The 19,399-nt window shown below is 40.3% G+C and overlaps 1 protein-coding gene across 3 annotated transcripts in view; it reads right to left on the bottom strand.

Moving 5' to 3' along the window:
• The window catches only part of LOC102021545 (neuroblastoma breakpoint family member 4-like), a 51,468-nt gene that overhangs the window by 14,547 nt on the left and 17,522 nt on the right, over positions 1 to 19,399 (bottom strand). For 2 of the 3 annotated variants that reach the window (XM_013522485.1, XM_013522486.1), the window contains 10 exons: positions 17,120 to 17,172; positions 16,894 to 16,978; positions 15,483 to 15,777; positions 12,397 to 12,609; positions 8,465 to 8,567; positions 7,472 to 7,686; positions 3,747 to 3,798; positions 2,775 to 2,950; positions 1,659 to 1,710; positions 332 to 498 (listed from right to left, as the gene is read on the bottom strand). In XM_013522485.1, the coding sequence (XP_013377939.1) occupies positions 332 to 498; positions 1,659 to 1,710; positions 2,775 to 2,950; positions 3,747 to 3,798; positions 7,472 to 7,686; positions 8,465 to 8,567; positions 12,397 to 12,574 (943 nt within the window). In that variant the 5' untranslated portion in view covers positions 12,575 to 12,609; positions 15,483 to 15,777; positions 16,894 to 16,978; positions 17,120 to 17,172. Of the gene's footprint in view, positions 1 to 331; positions 499 to 1,658; positions 1,711 to 2,774; positions 2,951 to 3,746; positions 3,799 to 7,471; positions 7,687 to 8,464; positions 8,568 to 12,396; positions 12,610 to 12,701; positions 12,857 to 15,482; positions 15,778 to 16,893; positions 16,979 to 17,119; positions 17,173 to 19,399 lie in introns of those variants that run through there. The other variant, XM_005400141.2, reaches the window with a different exon arrangement.

The raw sequence follows: 19,399 nt of genomic DNA, 5'->3' as shown, positions 1-19,399 counted from the left end.
CACTGGTGGAGGTGGTGGGTGTCAAAGTACAGCTTCGGAGTCCTTGCCTTCTGCAAATTTCACATGCAGGCAATGAAAATGTACAGGTTCAGGTCCTTGAAGGATGTCTGCAGAGCACAGCACCCCAGATTAGAAAGAGTAACTGCTGCCTGACAAACTGGATTTCTGTGCTTCAGATCCTGCTAGAGAATTTGACTGAAGCCCAGGTGTACCTGTTAAGCCTGCCTGCAGAGAAAAATCCCTTACCCACATAGGAGGCTGAGAGTAAAGGACATAGAGACAATGGAGGAGACAGCTGGGACCCTTATTCTCTTTGCAGTGGGTGACTCACTTGTCACATTCAGATTGGAGGGAGCTACATGCTCCTCAGTCTCGGGTGCTGGACTCTTGCCAGGCTGGTGGGAAACACACAAGTCCTGGCAATGGGAAATAGCCAACAAGTTCTCATTCATTTTCTCCTGCAGTACATTATTTTTATCCTCCTTTTCTTGGAGAAACCTGTATGGAGAACAAAAGATTAAACAATAGAACATTGGATAGCACAACTTCTTCCCTGGTTCTGACATGAAGGCTAAATGGGAGGCCACCAAAAAAAAAAAAGAGGCAGCCATTGCTTCAAAGAGAAGGAACACGATCACCTCTGGGTATGACACAGTATGATTGTCATGGGGGTTAGAGCAGGACACGGGCTGGACGAGAGAGCAGCAGGTGCTCGGTGCACTGGTGTGAGGACATGAAGGAGAGAGGGACACTCGGCACACCCTGTAGGATGCAGCTACGGCAGGCACACAGTGAAAAGGATCCAGTGGCCACAATCCCAGTGCTTTTGGTGCACATTATTTGCAGTGCTCTGGTTATTAAGGGTTTCTGAGGCATTGGTGACTCCAAGAGATCAAGGGAACCACAGGTCTGTTTGCCTGATGTTGTAATTTAATATAATTACCTATTCAGTCCAGTTACATTTCTTGCTATGGAATCCCAGTCAATAAACTAAAGCCTAATTTGAAGAAGGAGGGGGTGCCTCTCCTCCCAATTACCTCCCTCGGGAAAGTTTAAGGCTTCAACGTGAGTGCAGGCGAACCTGAGATTCCTTCACCTTAGGCCAGAAGGACTCTAGGTTACTATACATGAAAAGAAAGCAAAGGTGCTGTCTTGGTTACTTTTTTTTCGTTGTTGGGACAAAATACCTGACACCCAAAATTAAGGTAGGAAAGGTTTATTTTGCTTACAGTTTGTGGAGGTTTTAGTCTGTACTTGGCAGATTATAAGGCAGAGTGGCACATGGCAGAGAGCTACAGCTCATGGCGTCCGAACACAGCAAAAGCAACAAACAGACGCACACCGGGTGGAATGGCCTCAGGCACTCTTTTCCTCTCCCTTAAATATGTAAACTATCCACCCCAGGGAGGGTGCAGCTCTCACACCCCTAATCAATCAAACTTTAAAAGCCTGCCCCATGGCCGCATGAGGCTTTGGGGGGACACCCAAACATAAACCATAACAGGTGCAAATCCAAAAAAGAAGCACCAAGCAAACAGACCCCATTTCTGGTTGGCAGAAAGGATGAAATGGGAATATAGAGCAATGTCTGCTTTTCCCAGGACCTGAGATCTCCAGGAGTCACCACCACATTCACAGACTGTGATGTTCAGATTCACCTGGGCTCCACTGGCTCTGCCTCTTTGTCTTGGTTCTCAGCATCCTGAGGATCTGCAAATATATAGAGATACAAATACTCACAACATAAACTCAGCTGATGATCCACTTCAAACACTGTGCCAAGTTAGATACAGAGATACAGGTGATCTTGGTGTGAGAACAGGACACTCTGAGGAGAGTATCATAGGAAATCTACTACTTCCTACTAAAAATATTAGACGGTTTGCTTTTCTCAGTGCCTGGCCAACTCTCCGTAAACTGTTCAGTGAATATCACTATGGGTTTTACACTAAATCTAACAATCAGTCAAAATAATTCACTGCTTTATAGAAAAATGTCTACAAGACTGATTGTGTGTTCCATTAAACACACTGGTTCTTACTCATATTGTAGAGATTATTCTCTGAGACTAAACTGACAGATGGACTTTTAGAGCCTCAGGATTAAAAAAAGAACTTTGGTGATACTCAGAGAACACTCTGCATTCAACAGCTGAAAATGTCAGGGCTCCCTGGGCAGAATGGTACGCTCCTGTAATCTCAGTACTCAGGATGGTAAGGCAGGAGAATCACTGTGAGTTCTAGGCCAGTCTGGACTCCATAGTGAGTTCAAGGCCTGGACAAACTACACTGCAAGACCCTGCCTCAGAAAAAAAAAAGAAAAGGAAAGTATCCAGGCTTTCATGATATGCCTTTAGGATTAATGTCAGGTGTAGTTAAGAAGTATTTAAATTCTACTAGGAAATGATACCTTAGAAGAGACAAGACAACTTAGAAGAGAAAGGGATGGTGGCATGGATGTGAGGAACCCTGATAATAATATCTCCAATGACAAAATCAACAGGAAAACACATTTGGACAGTCAGTATTGTTGAAAGCACACACTTCAGGATTAATTATTTGCAAATCCTATGCAGGGGAGATCAGCTATCCCTACTTTAAAGAGTGAGCTTGTGCAGCTCTATGATACGCACAGGCACCATCGTGGCTGAATCTGATGCCATCCCATCAGCCTCACCACTCTGTATGCTCCTGTATTTAATACCCTGAATCTTATTTTGCACCCAAAGAAATAAGGTTTGATGAGGGCAATTCACTGCACAGTGGAAGACTCACAGTTTTTTTCTAGGAAAAAGGAGAGTTCACGTTCATCTGTCAGATTGCCAGTGGTCCGAGGAGGCTCCTCGGTGTTACACAAGCTGCAGCCATGGGAGGAAGGCGTAAAGTCTCCAAGCAGTGAGTCCTGCAGTATTTGTTCAATTTTTTCCTTGTTTGCGCCCTCAGGGTTCATCCTGGTAAGATAAAGAATACAGTTAAACCAACGAGGATCCACTATGATATTCCCTGGGGGTACTGACAGAGGTGTAAAGGAGTAGTCCTGTAACCTAAGGGACACCACCCTCAAACAGAAAGAAAATCATTATGCAGGAGCTGCCTGCCTGAGGTCAGGAGACAGGAGGCAATGCACAGTGCACTGGTTGGAAAATGAGCTGATGTAAAAAGAGTCTAAGGCTGCTGCATGCTACAACCAGGACATGCAGGACACAGAAAACCACAGCAGTGATTCAACCCTTCCTATAGTGTTGCTTTTACAGACAGCAGGATGGTCAATGCCTCTGAGAAATTTTAGAGTCCAACAGACATTTGAAATGCACATTTGTGCATTTGAAGACTTTATATATATATATATTGTAACGGGACAGATTTTTTTAAAAAAAAATCTGGTCTGGTTCCTTGGTATAAAATCCCTGCTGATATGCTACGACCACTCATACATAACCAGACATGCATTACATCCGCAACTGAACCATACAACAAAGAAGAGTAGATTCTGTGAGTTTGATGTATTTGTGAGGGTGATTTGTTCTCCTCAACTGCAGATGAGTATTTCAAGGACAATGGACACCTTGTTAAGAGAGGCGCTTCTTCACTGGATGAGTATGTCATCACACTGGCAGGTTTTTCTACCTTTGCATGTAAAATCTATGGCTACTTTAAATCTCCTGTTGGAACCATTTGGGAACTTCTTCATGTTTTACTCATCCTAATTCAGTCCCTGAATATATGTATATATAAAGATATAGTTACCTGGGGGACAGTAATTCATGTTCCTTTTTACACTCCTCATCTTGATGATTATCTGCAATCAAATTCAGAAATGTCAGTCAGGCAATGACTATACTAAAAATTTGCCAAAACAAAATTTTATAAAAAATAGAAGTGTGAAATTAAAAGATATTCTTATTTAAAGGCAGAGTACCACAAAAAATAGAAAACAAACAAAAACCCAAAGAAAAAAATCAGTGAATATGAAGCAGTAGTTAAGATGGCAAATATTAATCCAAGTATATCAATAAAAACCTCCAATGTCAGTGGTTTAAATAGTATAATTAAAAGTCAAAGATGTTCAGAGTAGATTACAAACAAAAAATGTTATCTAGAACTATGTTATCTAGAAGAACTCACATCTTCTACGGAGACGAACAAGGATATACCCTTTAACACCAATCAAAAGTCTTTTGACTAGTAGTCTACTAGTGAGCTACATTAAAGTCAGGCAAAGTAAACTTCAGAGTAATAAAAATGACCCAGAATAAAGATGATCATTAACTACGGAGAGAGAATCAAATCTCCATAAAGATGTGACAGTCCTATACATGCATACACTTTGTGCAAAAGTCAAAACATTGCAGGCAAATATGGATACAACTGCATTACAGTTGGAAAATGCAAAACGCACTAAACATACAATGACAGATCCAGCAGGCAAGAAATCACGAGGATACAGCTAAATTGGACTGGAAAAAAAAATGTAAAAAGAGAAACCATTCATGATGGATCCATACATATTAAAAGGATATTATGGAAACCTGCCTTTCCCTAACTTGGAACAGATCAATTCCTTTAAAGACAAATTTAACACAGTACTCACAAAAATATTCTGATAATAGGTCTATACCTATTAAAGAAATTATGTCAGTTCCTATAATTTCCAAGATCAAAAATACTTGGCCCAGATAAACTCAATGGTAAACTGAATTCTTCCAAGCATTAAAGGAACAAATTTCACCAATTACCTACAACCACTTCCAAAGAAATACATTCACAAAGAATAACTCTTAAATTATTCTATGAGGCAAGCATTACTGTAACTCTAAAAATGGACAGGGTTTTAGAAGAATAAAAACCTCTGCTTAAATATGTGTCACAGACCAAAAAACCATAGCAAACTGAATGGAACAATTAATTTCAGTTGGTTGCCTTGTATAATTAATTATTAATTGAGGTCTACTTTATTTGGCAATGGAATATTTGTGAATGCACTTAAACAAGATGACCATTTTCATACTTGGATTTGCACAGGTATTTGGTATAGTATCACCTGATGAGGGGAGTGTTGCTTTATAACTGAGCACTTTCCCACAGAATTTCTCCTCCTGACAGAGCCGAGGCTGATCTGTTACCTTTATCACAACTGCTGAGCCAGCAGTCCTCAATTATTAACAAAAAAAAACATAGTTTATATTAGATTGCCCTCTTGTGTTTAAATTCTATGAGTTCTGGAAAATCTGGACAATTAATAATTATACAAGGCAACCAACTGAAATTTATTCCATTAATGCAAAGGCAGTCCAACACTTAATCACTGATTAATCCCTCACATCAACAGACTACAAGAGAAAACATTTATAATCATAGGAACACATGTACAAAGAGCACCGAACAAAATCTAAAATCCACTCAGACTGAAAAATTTCAACCTAGAAATACAAGGAACTTCACAGTATGAGAAAGACTATCTGCAAGTTAGGTGTGCCAGGACAGGCCTGTAATCCCACCATTTGGGAGGCTGAGGTAGGAGGATCTCCTCAAGTTTGAGGCCAGTGTGGGCTCCATAGTGAGATCTTCAAAGAGGTAAGGCTGGTGCCAGGCTCAGAGGTGAGAAAGCACATGCTTTCACACCAAACACAGGAACTTGGTAAGGATGCCCACTCTCACCCCTGCTACTGAACATTACACTGGAGCTGTAAGATGATACAAAACATAAGAAAGGGATATACAGGGTGAACAAATTCAGAAAGAATGAATAAATATTTCTTCATTTGCAGATAACACGAATGTTTTTTTAATCCCAAGGAGTAACAAAAAAAGCTTCCTGAAAAAAGTCATTAATCTATAGAGCTGATGGTACATAGCTAATAAATGAGTAATTGCTTCTCACATACCAACAATGAACACTTGGAATTTAAAACACAATACAGTTTGTATCAGCAAAATAAGAAAATCCTTATGTATGAACTTAGCAGACTCAATTATCTGGTATATAAATGGAGATATAATATACATAAAGGAAGAAGTCTTAATGCTGTGAATATATCAGTTCTTTGTGACTCAATCTACCAATTCAATGTAATTCCAGCTAAGAACCATCAGATTCTTTGGAAGATGCAAAACACAGATTCTCCAGCTTATGTGAGAGTTAGAAGATCCAGGGGAAGAAGCCAAATACTAAGACAGCAAAGTTAAAAAACTGACATTACCCAAATTCAAGATTACCATATAGCTACAGTAATCTCCTGGTGAGAGAACACGCCACCAAGTCACTGGGTCAGAACAGAGCCTAGAAACGACTCACACAAACAGCTGATAAAAGACCTGGTGCCATACCATGGGGAAAAGTAAGTCTTTCCAGTAAGAAGTGCTAGAACAAGTACATATCCACAGGTCGCAAAGAACAATCTAGACAAATCCCTCACACTTTGCACAAACAATTAAATTAGACTGGATCATAGACCTAGAGCATAAAAGACAAGCATTTCAGAAACTAAAGACAACAAAGAAGATTCAGATGAACTTTCAGTATGGGCATCACTCCTTAGACACAGTGCCCAAAGCAGAATCCATGATGAAAAAACAATTCAATTGGACTTCATTAAAATTTATCTCTGCTCTGTAAAAACACTGTTAAAATGATTAAAAGATAAACCACACGGTGTGAGAAAATATTGGCAAAACACATCACTGATGATAAACAAAGACATGGTTCTTTGAGGACTGGATGAAAGACAGCTAGATGAAGAAGTACAGCAGACTTTTAGGGCACTGCCAAGGAGGATCTCCGATTATCTATCTTCCAGACTTTTATGGAATTTAAACACAGAGAGGGCAACCTAATACAAAGTATGGCTTTTTTGTTAATAGTAATTTAGGACTGCTGGCTCAGCAGTCATGATAGAGGTAACAAATCAGCCTGGGCTCTATCAGGAGGAGAAATTCTATGGGAAAGTGCTCAGTTATAAAGCAACACTCTCCTCATCAGGTGATACTACACCAAATACCTAAACAAATCCAAGTATGAAGGTGATCATCTTTTTTAAGTGCATTCACAAATATTCCATTGCCAAATAAAGTGGACCTCAAGAGAGATAGCAATGACCAATCAAAGACAAACAGAGCAATCAGGCTGCAGGCTGAGGAACTTTCCTTTTAGTTCAGAAGGATTTTTTTTTTTCTCTAACAAGTTGCCACCTCCACACCCCCCTTTTCTGCTTTCACTAGGGATAGATGCTGGAAATTTAGCCAAAAATCACATTTGTTAAGAAGAAAGGATACAGTTTGGACGCTCAGAACTTCACCCTGTGCATTTATCTCCAGTGTGAGCACGAGGCAGCCTTGAATGTCCCTGGGCACAAAATATGACATGCTCACCAGAAGGCCCGGTTAAAAAAAAAAAGTCACTCCATGAAGACACTGTCTTGTAAATTGGGGACCTTGGAGTTCCTCAGGGTCATCAATGCATGTGGGCACCTCACCTGAACTGAGCAATTGCACAAGGTTCTCTGCCAGCCTGACGCCTTCAGCCAGTAGCTCACGGAAGCAGTGACCCTGGTTGGTATTAGGGTCATTCCGGGTGAGGATGTCCTTGAGATGTTGACATAGGAGAAATGAGGCATGTCTCCCCTGCTGTAATTTCTGCTGAAGTAAGGACAGCTTCCCATCTTGATCTTGAGTTTGCAAAGTGCATTCCCTAGGTAAAATAGATGAAAAATAAAAGCCAGAACACACCATGGGGGCACTGACACATATTTTGTGAGACTATCCTTAAGAATCCAGAAACAGAAGTCAGGTTTGGTGACCTGCCTATTGCAAATGAAAATAAAGACAGGTGTCCTCTGTGTCAGAAAGTGTTCCTATAGGATTTCTGAACATTCTCCTCATCTGCTCTTCTCTAACCAAAACCAGGTGTCTCTCTCCATCTCCCACAGATGCCCCTTCAGACCCTCATTGGCTATAGACATCTCTATGTCTGTAGAGACACAATGCATTCGTGCAGTGAAGCAACAAAAATGTATCCAGTTGGAGCTGGGATTCTTAGGAGAAAATGAAAGAAACAAAGCTTGTCAAGCTCAGGAAGATACCACCTTTCGGAATGAAAGGTGAGAAGCTGTCACTCGTCGGTAGAAGAATTTGAAACATTGTAAATGGGGTAGCAACTGCACAGTATCAAAGGTGGGGAACACAACAAATGCCCCATAACTTTTTACTTTCAATTAATTTTATATTAATTGAAGTCAGTTCAATACAATGTAAGAAGTACAAGTGAGAATCTTTATCAAAATTTTATTGCATCCTCTGCCAAGTATCTTGTTCCCTGAATGTTTCACAGGGCATGGTCAGCTGTGTAACTCCATGTGGCTTTCTGCCCCTCCCATGGACCAGGCTAGCTCTTGGTTCCATCCCTGAGCTGGCACACCTCAGGCATTCACACACCTCCCACTCTGTTTGAAAGGAACAGAGCCCCTTACCTCTGATTTTTGGCCAGGCTCAGCTTCTCAGCCAGACTTTCTTCCTTGTACTGCAGCTTCTCGCCCAGAACAGACTCAATAATGTCTTTGAACTTTCGACAATCTGAGAGAGACACAGGCACCCGCCTCAGTGGACAGTTGCCGAGTAACTGTGGCACTGTCTGCAGGAGAGGAGTCTGCACCCACCGTAAGGATAAATGACATCGCAACACACAGGTTTGTGTAACCACGTCCACATTTTTATTCTCCAATCTCTTAAAGAGATGAGAGGTCCTGGTTTCCATTTTAGAGCTAAGGAACATAAACCTTTAAAGCCATATAAGTGGACATGATTCAACTGGTGTAGGCAGAGACAAAATTTACATTCCATGACGTCTAAATGTGAATCCAGGAAAACTACAATTACAAGCCTGCAGCCTCTAAAGTTGAACACTAAGCTGGGCTGGAAACAGCGCTATCCTTTATGCTTGGATTGGGGCTGAAAACAGTCTCGGTTTGGGATTGCAGTAAGCAGCACAAGTATGATCTGGAAACATTTGTGTGAAGCGTAAGGCATGAGAGCATAAGGACCTAGAGAACATGCCCAACGCTAACAAATTTTGCATCGAGTTAAGAGAAATAGAAATATCAACTCTTAGTGTTTACTCTAGGGCAGACATTGTTGGAAATATTTTATTAGAAGAGACTTATGTGCTTGTGAGTAGAAGTAGGTATAAGTACAGAAGATATGAATAGCTGAGAAATCTGAGGGGAGGAGAAGACAAGAAACCTGGATTTTCTTTTTTTTTTTTTTTTTGGTTTTTCTCCAGTACTGGGAACCAAACTCACGACCTTGCGCTTGCCAGGCAGGCGCTTTTGCCACTGAGCTAAATCCCCAGCCCAAGAAACCTGGATTAGAGCCATGGAGACTGATCCAGTGTCCATACTCTACCCACCATCACCACTAAAAAGACTTGTGGGATGTCTTTCTTTCTTACTTTGTCATCTTCAAAATCGTTGGCTGCAATAATATTCTGATTGTAAGGGAAGATGTTAATGATGTACAAGTGGCCATTTCCAAAAACTGACCTCTTGGCTTGTTTAACATGTGTCAATTTTTACCATTTTCAATTGGGATCTCATCTTACTAAGAAGCATTTTCATATCAAAAGAAATCACCAACAGAACAGAAAGAAAACCCACAGAATGGGAAAAATATTTAGCCAGTTGTCCCTCAGACAAAGGACTTCTATTTATTTCTTTTTGGTTTATTTTTTGTTTTTTTCCAGTACCGGGAATCAAACTAATGACCTCACGCTTGCCAGGCAGGAGCTGTGCCACTGAGCTAAATCCCCAGCCCCCAAGGATTTCTATTTAGAACATATAAAAAACTGAAAAAAATCAGGCCCCTCAAATTCAAAGACGTAATCCAAATATAGGCATCTGAGATGAATATGCACTTCTCAGATGAAGAACTAAAAACAGCAAATAAATATAAGAAAAAATGATCAACATCATTGGTCATTTGAGAGATGCAAATTAAAACACTGAGATTCTTTCTCATTCCAAAAAGAATGGCTGCTATCAAGAAATTAACCAATAACAAATGCTGGAGGAGCTGTGGGGGAAAAGGAACCCTTCTCTGCTGTTGGTGGGAATGTAAATTGGTGTAACCACTGTGGAAATCAGTGTGGAGAGTACTCAAAAATTAGAATTAGAGGTCTCCTTCAACCCAGCAGTTCCCCTTCTGGGTATCTACCCAGAAGAATTAAAAACATCATACCACAGTGCTATATGTGCACTTATGTTTACAGCAATAAAATTTGTAATAGCTAAACCTTGGACACAACACAAATGCCCATCAACAGAGGAAGGGATAAAAAAGATGTGGTCTTTTTATACAATTGAGTACTATTTAGCCATAAAGAAGGAGACTTTTATAGGTAAATGAATGCAACTTGAGACCATCCTCACAAGTAAAATAACTCAAACTCAGGTATAAACATTGTATTGTCCCCCTGGTGTGAGAAACTGAAAAAGTAAATAAGGTCCAAAATGTACAATAGATATTGTGAAATGGGAAGAAATTGTTCAAAAGGAAAGAGGAACCAGGGTAGGGGAAACAGGAAAGGAAGGAAGGGAACAAACAAATCATTATATTACTAGTTTCTCTTAGTTAATTGCAAAGAAAGGTTCATTCTAATGTCATTTGGAGGATTTAATGCCCGTATTTTATAATCTGAGTAACTAATTAGAAGATAACAATATGCAATGTATTAACTATTGTTAGTCTCCTGTTTTGAAGTTTTGTCTTATTTTTTTCCATAAAATAAAAAAATTGAGTTCAAATTTCAATTTAGTTCAAATTTGCAGTTCAGCTAAACATTCTAAAGGTTATTTGATAAATGAGACAAATTCAGGGTCGGAGGTGGCAGGATTGCTTGTGCTCCTGCTGTTGTACATAAGGCCTTGTCCCCTGACTCCTTCAGTCAACACAGTCCTTCTCACTGCTCTGCCCAATGGGCTCTTGCTGCCAGGCTCAATGCAAGAGGAATAAAAAAGGTATGGTCTTTTTATATAATTGGTCTTTTTATATAATTTTACATAATTATATAATTCTAATGTCTTTTATATAATTTTATATATTTTTTTATTTTATGAAAAAAATAAGACAAAACTTCAAAACAGAATAGGAGACTAACAATAGTTAATACATTGCATATTGTTATCTTCTACTTAGTTACTCAGACTGTAAAATATGGGCAGCAAATCCTCCAAATGATATTAGCACAAACCTTTCATTGCAATTAACTAAGAAAAACTAGTAGTATAATGATTTTGTATGTTGTCCCTTCCTTCCTTTCCCCTTTTCCCTATCCTGGTTCCTCTTTCCTTTTGAACAATTTCTTCCCATTTCACAATATCTCGTGTGCATTTTGGACCTTATTTACTCTTTCAGTTTCTCACACCACAAGCTTGGGGCTCACTGTGGCTGAGGGGACCCACATATTCTTCTTCTCATCTTTGGCCTCATGTCTCATTGCTCAAACCCTAGTGGTATACTTTGACTGGTTGACCTTCCTGTGTCCCTCAAGTTTCAGTGCCTCAGCTATACATAGATAGGGCACTACAGATTCTTTACTATCTCAAAAATGCCTTCTGCTACACGGAGGTGTAATGTGGTTCTCTTGGACTTCAAGGAAAAGCCTATAACTTAGGACCCAGGGCTTCTTCAGCAGAGCATCCCTGGTCTCCATGGTGACAGTTATGGCTGCTATAATTTCAGTTAGCATCGGAATTCTCCATAACCCTATTTAAAATAGGAGCACCAACATGTTTCCCCAGCAAAATCAGCACTGTGTTTTGCCAATAAGAAGTCAACAGAAGCTTGAATTAAATGGAATATCACCGGTCCTAGATCTTTAGGCCAACAGTGATATTATACATCTGCAGGATCTCCTAGGGTATAGAGAGGGTCTAATAACAACAGCTATAACTGACCTTGAAAAAAGTAGCTAATTTCATGTTTGGATCAGGAATCAGTAACATATTTTAACCCTAGTCTCATTGTACACTTCAGTATAAAATAATAATCCTATGCTTAGCCTACACTTCACTATAAAATAAGAGAAACTGGTAGTGGTACATGTCTATAGTCCCAGCTGAGGTAGGAGGATCACTATGAGACTGAGGTCAGCCTGGGCTACATAGTGAGGTCAAGATCAGCCTCAACAACATAATGACACCCTGTCTTGAAAATAAAGAAAAAATGCAAGAGAAAATTTGGTGAATGCTTTGAGCATCGATTTTTCCATTGACATTAACTGGAAGGCGAGAAACTAACATCTATCTTTCTATGGATATAGGAAAAACATTAAGTTTGGAGACAACTTCCTTTCTCAGAGTGAAAAATATCATTCATCACTTTGGGGATCATGAACCATAGAACTTACTGTGTTTTTTTAGCTCATTAGCCATGGAATAGACAGTAGCTTCAGACAGAAGAAAATGTCCTTTGAGTTCATGAAACTTCTCCTTACTCTCCTCCAGCTGTAATCGCAATTCCTGTTCAGTTTCTGAAATACTCAATTCAGCCTTTGAATGACAAGAAGGGTCGATGGGTATTCCCATGATGACGTACGTGGTGCAAGAGGTAGAGCCAGAGACTGTGGAGACAACCCCAAACATATAAGAGGTTAAAATCAAATGAAATCAAATAGGTTGGATGAGGACTAGGGATGACAGCAATTATACTTACTAATTTACCGTTGAGATAAAGATGACCAACACCCACAACACTCAAGAATCCTTAACCTTAAAAACAAGGATCAAGAACCAGGGCTGAAGGCACTGCCTGTAGCTCAGACTCCAGCAGGAACTGAGAGGCAGGGCCACCCACGAAAAGCAGGTAAATGTTGGCAGTTGCAACCACGGTAATAGAATGCAATCGTGTCACAGAATGTCAGGAGCCCCACGCTTCCAGCTGCCTCAGCCATGCAGATATATAAAGCTACTGGTTCTCTTCCCAAAAGTCAACTAGTGACAAATTCTCACTCATTCCATAGTCTTAATATCTGTGTCCTCTTGGTCCAACAGCAACTACCTCTTTCCCAAAAGACCAACACATATTTCACAGTGTTCATGCTTATGTATGTATAAAATCATCAAAGCAGAAATCATTTCCAAACATGTTATGTTTTCCTTAGTGCTGCCTGGAAGACACCTCACCATTTCTTTCTTTCTTTCTTTAAGGCATATCTTAAGGCCTTTTTCAAGTGAAAACTGTAAAACCATGTGAATGAAAAATAGAAAACTATTGTGATACTTTTCTCTGACTATTTGCCCATTATTTCCAAATTCATTAAAATTATACAAGAAAGAGGAATATACAATACTAAGAGAATAAAATGTTTGCATTTTAAAGTTTTGACATTACTTCTCAATATTATTCTTGCTACTCTCCATTTTTCTATTGGCTTGTTTTTTATCCCTGGGACAACTAGGCCTTTCGTTATACCCAAGTTAAATTTGACATAGTTACCTCTTAACATCCAGAATGGCTGGGGGAGGTTAAGGGTTTTTTAAAATTTTTGCTTTCTACATCACTAATCACTGCAGATCATATGTATTACAGATTTCACTCTGGCCCCACAAGAGTTTTTACTAGCTGTCAAAGTGATTACAATAGTTTATTGTATAAAAGCTTGAGTATGTGCAATGACTTCTTAAAAAACTTGTAAATATGGTGTATTTTTACATCTTCATTCAGTTTGCCCATGTATTCAACAAAACAGGGCTCAGAAGAAGCTTTTTTACACAATACAGCTTGATGGATCTGTGCGAGGTAACCTCAGGTTGTTGATCTGTGGCTGAGTTCCACTGACAGAACATGGGAAGATCGACGGCATTAGCCCAGGTTAAGGATGACCCGCAGAGCACATGTGCAATGCGGTGCAGAGGCAGGGATGCTGAGGCTGAGCTGAGAGGTGGGGAGTGATGCCCTGAGCACCTCCTCACTCTCCCAGCTGCCATCACCACCTAGGTTATGTGAGCCTCTGTCTTGAGCTAAGATCCTCATGTAACCAGAACTTTTCAGATTAGTTTCAGCACTTGCTAGAGTTCGAGGTACACTAAATATGACCGTGGACCACAGAGCATATAAAGGAAAGAAAACTCTAGCAATTGCTTTTGAAAGCTGGCCTCTTTCATGACAAACCATCTTCCAATTACACTGTGTAATAATACTGGTTTTAGATGTATCTAAGACTCTGAAGAAATTCCTGACCACTCTGAGATTTACCATCGGCCCACCAAATATAGGATAAACTTAGTGTACAATGATTGCAGAGCATACTTTTCTCTAAAACAGAATATTAAACAGAGCCATCTGCTTTGCACTACCAAAGTCCCTTTGTCCACCATGATCAGGTCCTTATATACACTACACTGCTTATTCCAAGGTCACCTAATCTGGGATCTGCTTCCTTTCCTGACCCTAGAATCACAGCTACATGTCCTAAGTTGCGAGGTGCACTGACAGACTGACTTATCTTTATGTGAGGTCATTGGGAATGAGGGTGTCTTTTTGTTATTTGCTGTATGAGGCCATCTTTTGGGCCACTTGGGTAATATATTTTCTACAGAACTCATTAAGTGGGGCTAAAGGCAGCCAATGTTCTTGCACCAGATGTCAATTAACCATGGTCAGGCACTGAATTCCTCTTGCTTCACATTCTGAGCAGGATCCTGACCTTGGAGATTTACTGTAGTTGCATGTTCTTCAGGATCTTCAGCTCATGCGTATGCAACATCTCTTGATTTTATTACCTAAATGTTTTCTGAGAATGGAACCACATGTGTGTTACCCCTCAACTGGGACACTCTCTGGAAAGTCTCCAGATTCCTTTATTCCTACAACTTCAGGAGTTAGGAAGTCTAAAGCTCTCCCTACATTCACTGTCATCTTCCCCTTCATGAGGTTGGTGGGGCCCATCAGCATCTGCTGCTGATATTCTCACCTACTGAAAGCCTTCAATGAATGTGGAACAAACACAGTCAGCTCCTTTCAGTGAGGACCCATATAACCTTCCCTTGCACCTCCTTTGCATGCTTGGCACAACGCTTTAACCAAAAGTCATAGCAGTTGAGCTTCACTAACTTAAAATACAAGCTCTTTATCTGTATAGAGATTTTCTTGGGTAGAGTAAAAAGAAAGGCAGAGCAGGGCTCTTCACTTACTGTCTTTTTAGGAGAGCAAAAGTGGTTTATCAACCACTTCAGTGTCACAAACTCAGGATTGTAGCAACACCTTCCCTCCACACTTTTACTACAAACTTAAAATATTCTTTAATCCTTTCCATCCAATTCAATCTGAAATTTGAGAATAAAATAACAACCACTGCATGTCTAAGTATATGGCTAGTATTTAACTCATCTTCATAAAGGGAGAAAGTAATTAAGTTTAGAAAGCATTTATCAAAGAGCAGAGTATTTCATGATAAATTTGTCAATGATGAACTTATACATCTTTTAAACTTGCCTCTTCATCTCTCCTGCTGTCTAGAAAATAGCAAGGAGTTACTGATGTCATCAGTTTCATTTTCAGACTTTGGCAGTGTGTACTGCTTTCACTCCAACTTGACCTCACCAGCTCACGTATTCTTTTTTTTTTCTGAGACAAGGTCTCGCTCTGCATTTCAGGTTGGCCTTGAACTCCAAGCAATCCTCCTGCCTCAGCCTCCTGAGTGCTAGGATTACAGGTGTCATCATGCCCAGCTAACAGCTGGTATTATTCTGAGAGGTCAGAAATCATTATCCTGAGACAGGTCATTCAGCTGTTAGAAAAAAGATAAAAGAAGAAAATTAACGCAAGCATCAATGTATTCCCACAGCACTGGCTACTTCCTTCACTGAACTGACCATCACTCTCATGAGTCACTGGTTACCCAGACTCAGAGCTCTGTGCTGGAGTAATGTTTTATTTGTCTCTGTATGCCGAGTTTCCAGCTAATGACCGAACACAGAGGAGGCTCTCAGAAGAGTTCATTCAGTGAACACAATGAAGTACTTAATCTCTGATTATCATAATTGTATTTCTACCCAAATGTCCTGTCAGAGATTGCTCATTCTCCCAGAAAGAAATAAATGGCCTCCACAAACCATCCAAACCTCACGACATTCCTTCCACCTGAGAGCACTGAAGAAAAACTGACTGTGCTCAGGGATTCCTGTGCTGGGTCACCGCGTCATGAGGAACACCGTCCATGACCCGTCCACCCACATTCTGTGCAGCCACAGGTCCTCGGTTCAGGGTAATGACCACATTTTGTTGAAACTGTTTGATGTTCCTTTCATGGCTTTTGTCTCTCTACTGAAATCTTACTGATGTGTAAACTCCCAGGTTTTTTTAATAAAGCATAAGAAAATTCAGCTATTAGCAAATGTGAAAAATGCTAGCTGCATGCAAACTTTCAACTGAAAGTAGAGAAGGAGGGCACAAATGGCTAGTTATGAAGCACAAGTCCCACTACCTTTGAACTCCCTAATTTAGAACAGAACTGTCTGAACATACAAATAGTTGTTTTCAAATCCTCTAAGTCTCATTTATTCCCTCTGAGCTCATATTCACTTCATGGACATTTACTATGAGGGCAGCTTCCAATTCTAAGTCCGGGTATCTAGGGCAGAGCCTCATGGTCATATTATCCCTTGCCTGGAGCTGGAGCTTGCAGGCAATATGAACCTGTTTAAGTCCACCCGGTGGAGCTCGTTGAGCAGGTGGACACTCCACTGTGGAATGCATTTCTCTCCCAGTCAGTGCTGCTCAGATCAGGCTGTTTCTGCAGGGGTGAGGCATTCCAAGCTTCCCAGGAAGTTTCTGAATCCAACATTCTTACTCTAACTGCTTTAGTTTCCACCTGCCCAACATGACCTTGTTGATTCTGGGTTACCTTCATCTTCCAAATCTGCTGACATTCATTCTTCCATCTGCTCCTTAGGTTCTGGTTTCTCAGGAACTAGACTCCGCTCAGGCTCCTGTAAGGGACACATAGAGTACAGACCAAATCAGTTTTTAGGTGGAGTCCCCACAAAACATAAAAACACACCTCACTCCCCTGAGGGATTCAGCAAATGTAAGCAGGGAAGACCCTCAGGGATATATGGTCTGACCCTTACCTTAGCAAGGAGGTAACCTGAGACACAGAAAGACTAAGAGAATTTCCCAGGCCCTAAAAGAGATGAAAAGTGTTGCACTCACTTAATGTCTCTTTAATCCAATTAAATTTGTGAAAAAATAAAAATGGTAAATTCTTAATCTATCAAACACTACTTGCAAATTCATTATCTATCTCTCCAATCACAGAGTTTTCTACTACTTTCTTTCTCTGATCTCACCACACAGGTTTATAAGTACCAGTTACAAGCAAAGAGAAGTCAAATCAAGGACAGCAAGAAATAGCCACTAGTATTAACGTCTCCCAAACAATATCCTTAGAATAAAGTCTCTCCTTCTCCTCTGAAAAATAAACAGAATGATCCATTATATAAAGTCCTAATCTAATAAAAATTTAAACTTGATGAGCGTTTTGCAAATGTTTGCTTTACTCAAACCCACTCATGATGAGCAGGGTTGAAGGTAATGCTTGCAAAGAGATTTACAGGAATGTGGGAAGGTGACAATAATATTCTAAAAGGGAAAGCAGTGGGTGGTTACACAATTCTACCAATCAAGTAATATCACTGAATTACACATTTACAATTGGTGACCCCACTATGTATAATTTTTAAAGGAAATTTCAGGTTTATACACCAACATGTAATGAGATAGAAAGCTACTACTTCTCCTCACAATACAAAAACCATTTTTTATTAATTAACCAAAGAATTGAGCAGTGAGAAAACAGTCACTCCAAAAACAAAGACAGACTAAAAGAGAGGGTTACAACAGACCAGGAACAGAAGCTACTAGGATCAAACAACTGATAGGAACACTTCAGTGGCAACTGGTAAATTACTGGCAGCTGAGGAGGGTTTACCTGAGAATTTAAAACTCCCCAGGGATGAGACTTGCAGGATAATAACACTTTTGTATCTTTTACCTCTAGGAACCCAACCAGGTTCTCATGGCAAAGATCTGAAAATTCCTCAGAGAACTGACACTACCAACTTCAGGACTTACTGTGAAGCTACAGTATGGAATACAAGATAGAATTGTGGAGAAAGAAAAAGATCAATGGGGAAGAATACAGACCCTAGAAAGAGGCCTACATAAATAAGTGAAATGATCTTCACCAAATGTGCAATTTCACAGAGAAAATGGGACAACTAGACATCCACATGCAAAGTAAAAATAAATCTAGACAGATTTATTCTAGATATAAATACATCAAAGATATTAAAAAAAAAAAGAGGTACAAAACTATAACACTCTTTGCTGGGCTTTGGATATGGCAGGAGTGTGTCCTCCAAAAGTTCATGTGGTAGATTGGTTCTCAATGCAGTGGTATGGAGGCAAGATTGGGAAAAGGAGCTAAAGGAAAATAAATCACAGGACTCCTCTTCCATGATTAATATGGTGTGCAAGAATGGCAGGACCAGCCCAGTTCCCTGGAGAACAAGTTGTAAAAAAAAAAAAAAAAAAAAGCAGCCCCCTTTCTCTCTCACCATATGTTTCTTCTCTTGCCATGTGAACTCTTGCCCATGCTCCCACTGTGAGAAATTAGCTTCCACATTGTGATACAACAGAGAGCCTCAATAGATGCAGTCACCAATCTAGCCTCCAGAATTGTAAGCCAAAATAAAACTCTTACCCTTGAGCTAGGCATTTAGTTGAGGTGGTAGAGTACTTGCCTAACATGCCTTAACTCAGCGCCCAGCACTGAAAATCAACAAAAGATAAACACAAAACCGCAACAAAAGGACTTTCCTTTATAAAGTACCCAGATCCAAATATTTTCTTTTAGGTCCTCTTTTTTTTATTTTAAAAATAAAAGAACAAAAACGTATTAACAAACACACATCCATTTACAAAATAACACAACAATACAAGCCCAAATATTTTCTTAAAACAACACTATATCAAGACACTCCTAAAAGGCCACATAAAAAATATCTAAGGGAGCTTCGGTCCCAGCGGCAGGAGGGTGGTGTGTCCTCGGAGGCGCTGCGGAGACCTCCACCCCGGACAGTTCTCCCTCCCCGGGCCTCTCCCCTCCTGCCCCCGAGAATCCTCGCCCCCTAGGCCTGTCGAATCCGGTATCGTGGGGCGAGGTGAGAGCAGGCCTGGGGAGGGTGGCCACGCCGAGGAGCCGCAGTCTCTGCCGAGATGATAGAAGTACTGACAACAACTGACTCTCAGAAACTGCTACACCAGCTAAATACCCTGTTGGAACAGGAGGCCAGATGTCAGCCAAAGGTCTGCGGCTTGAGACTAATTGAATCTGCACATGATAATGG

The sequence above is a fragment of the Chinchilla lanigera genome, unplaced genomic scaffold, assembly GCF_000276665.1.
Source record: "Chinchilla lanigera isolate Chin_1 unplaced genomic scaffold, ChiLan1.0 scaffold00067, whole genome shotgun sequence".
Lineage (NCBI taxonomy): Eukaryota > Metazoa > Chordata > Mammalia > Rodentia > Chinchillidae > Chinchilla > Chinchilla lanigera.
Note: the sequence above shows the minus strand (reverse complement) of the source record. Positions and strands in the feature narration are given on the sequence as shown.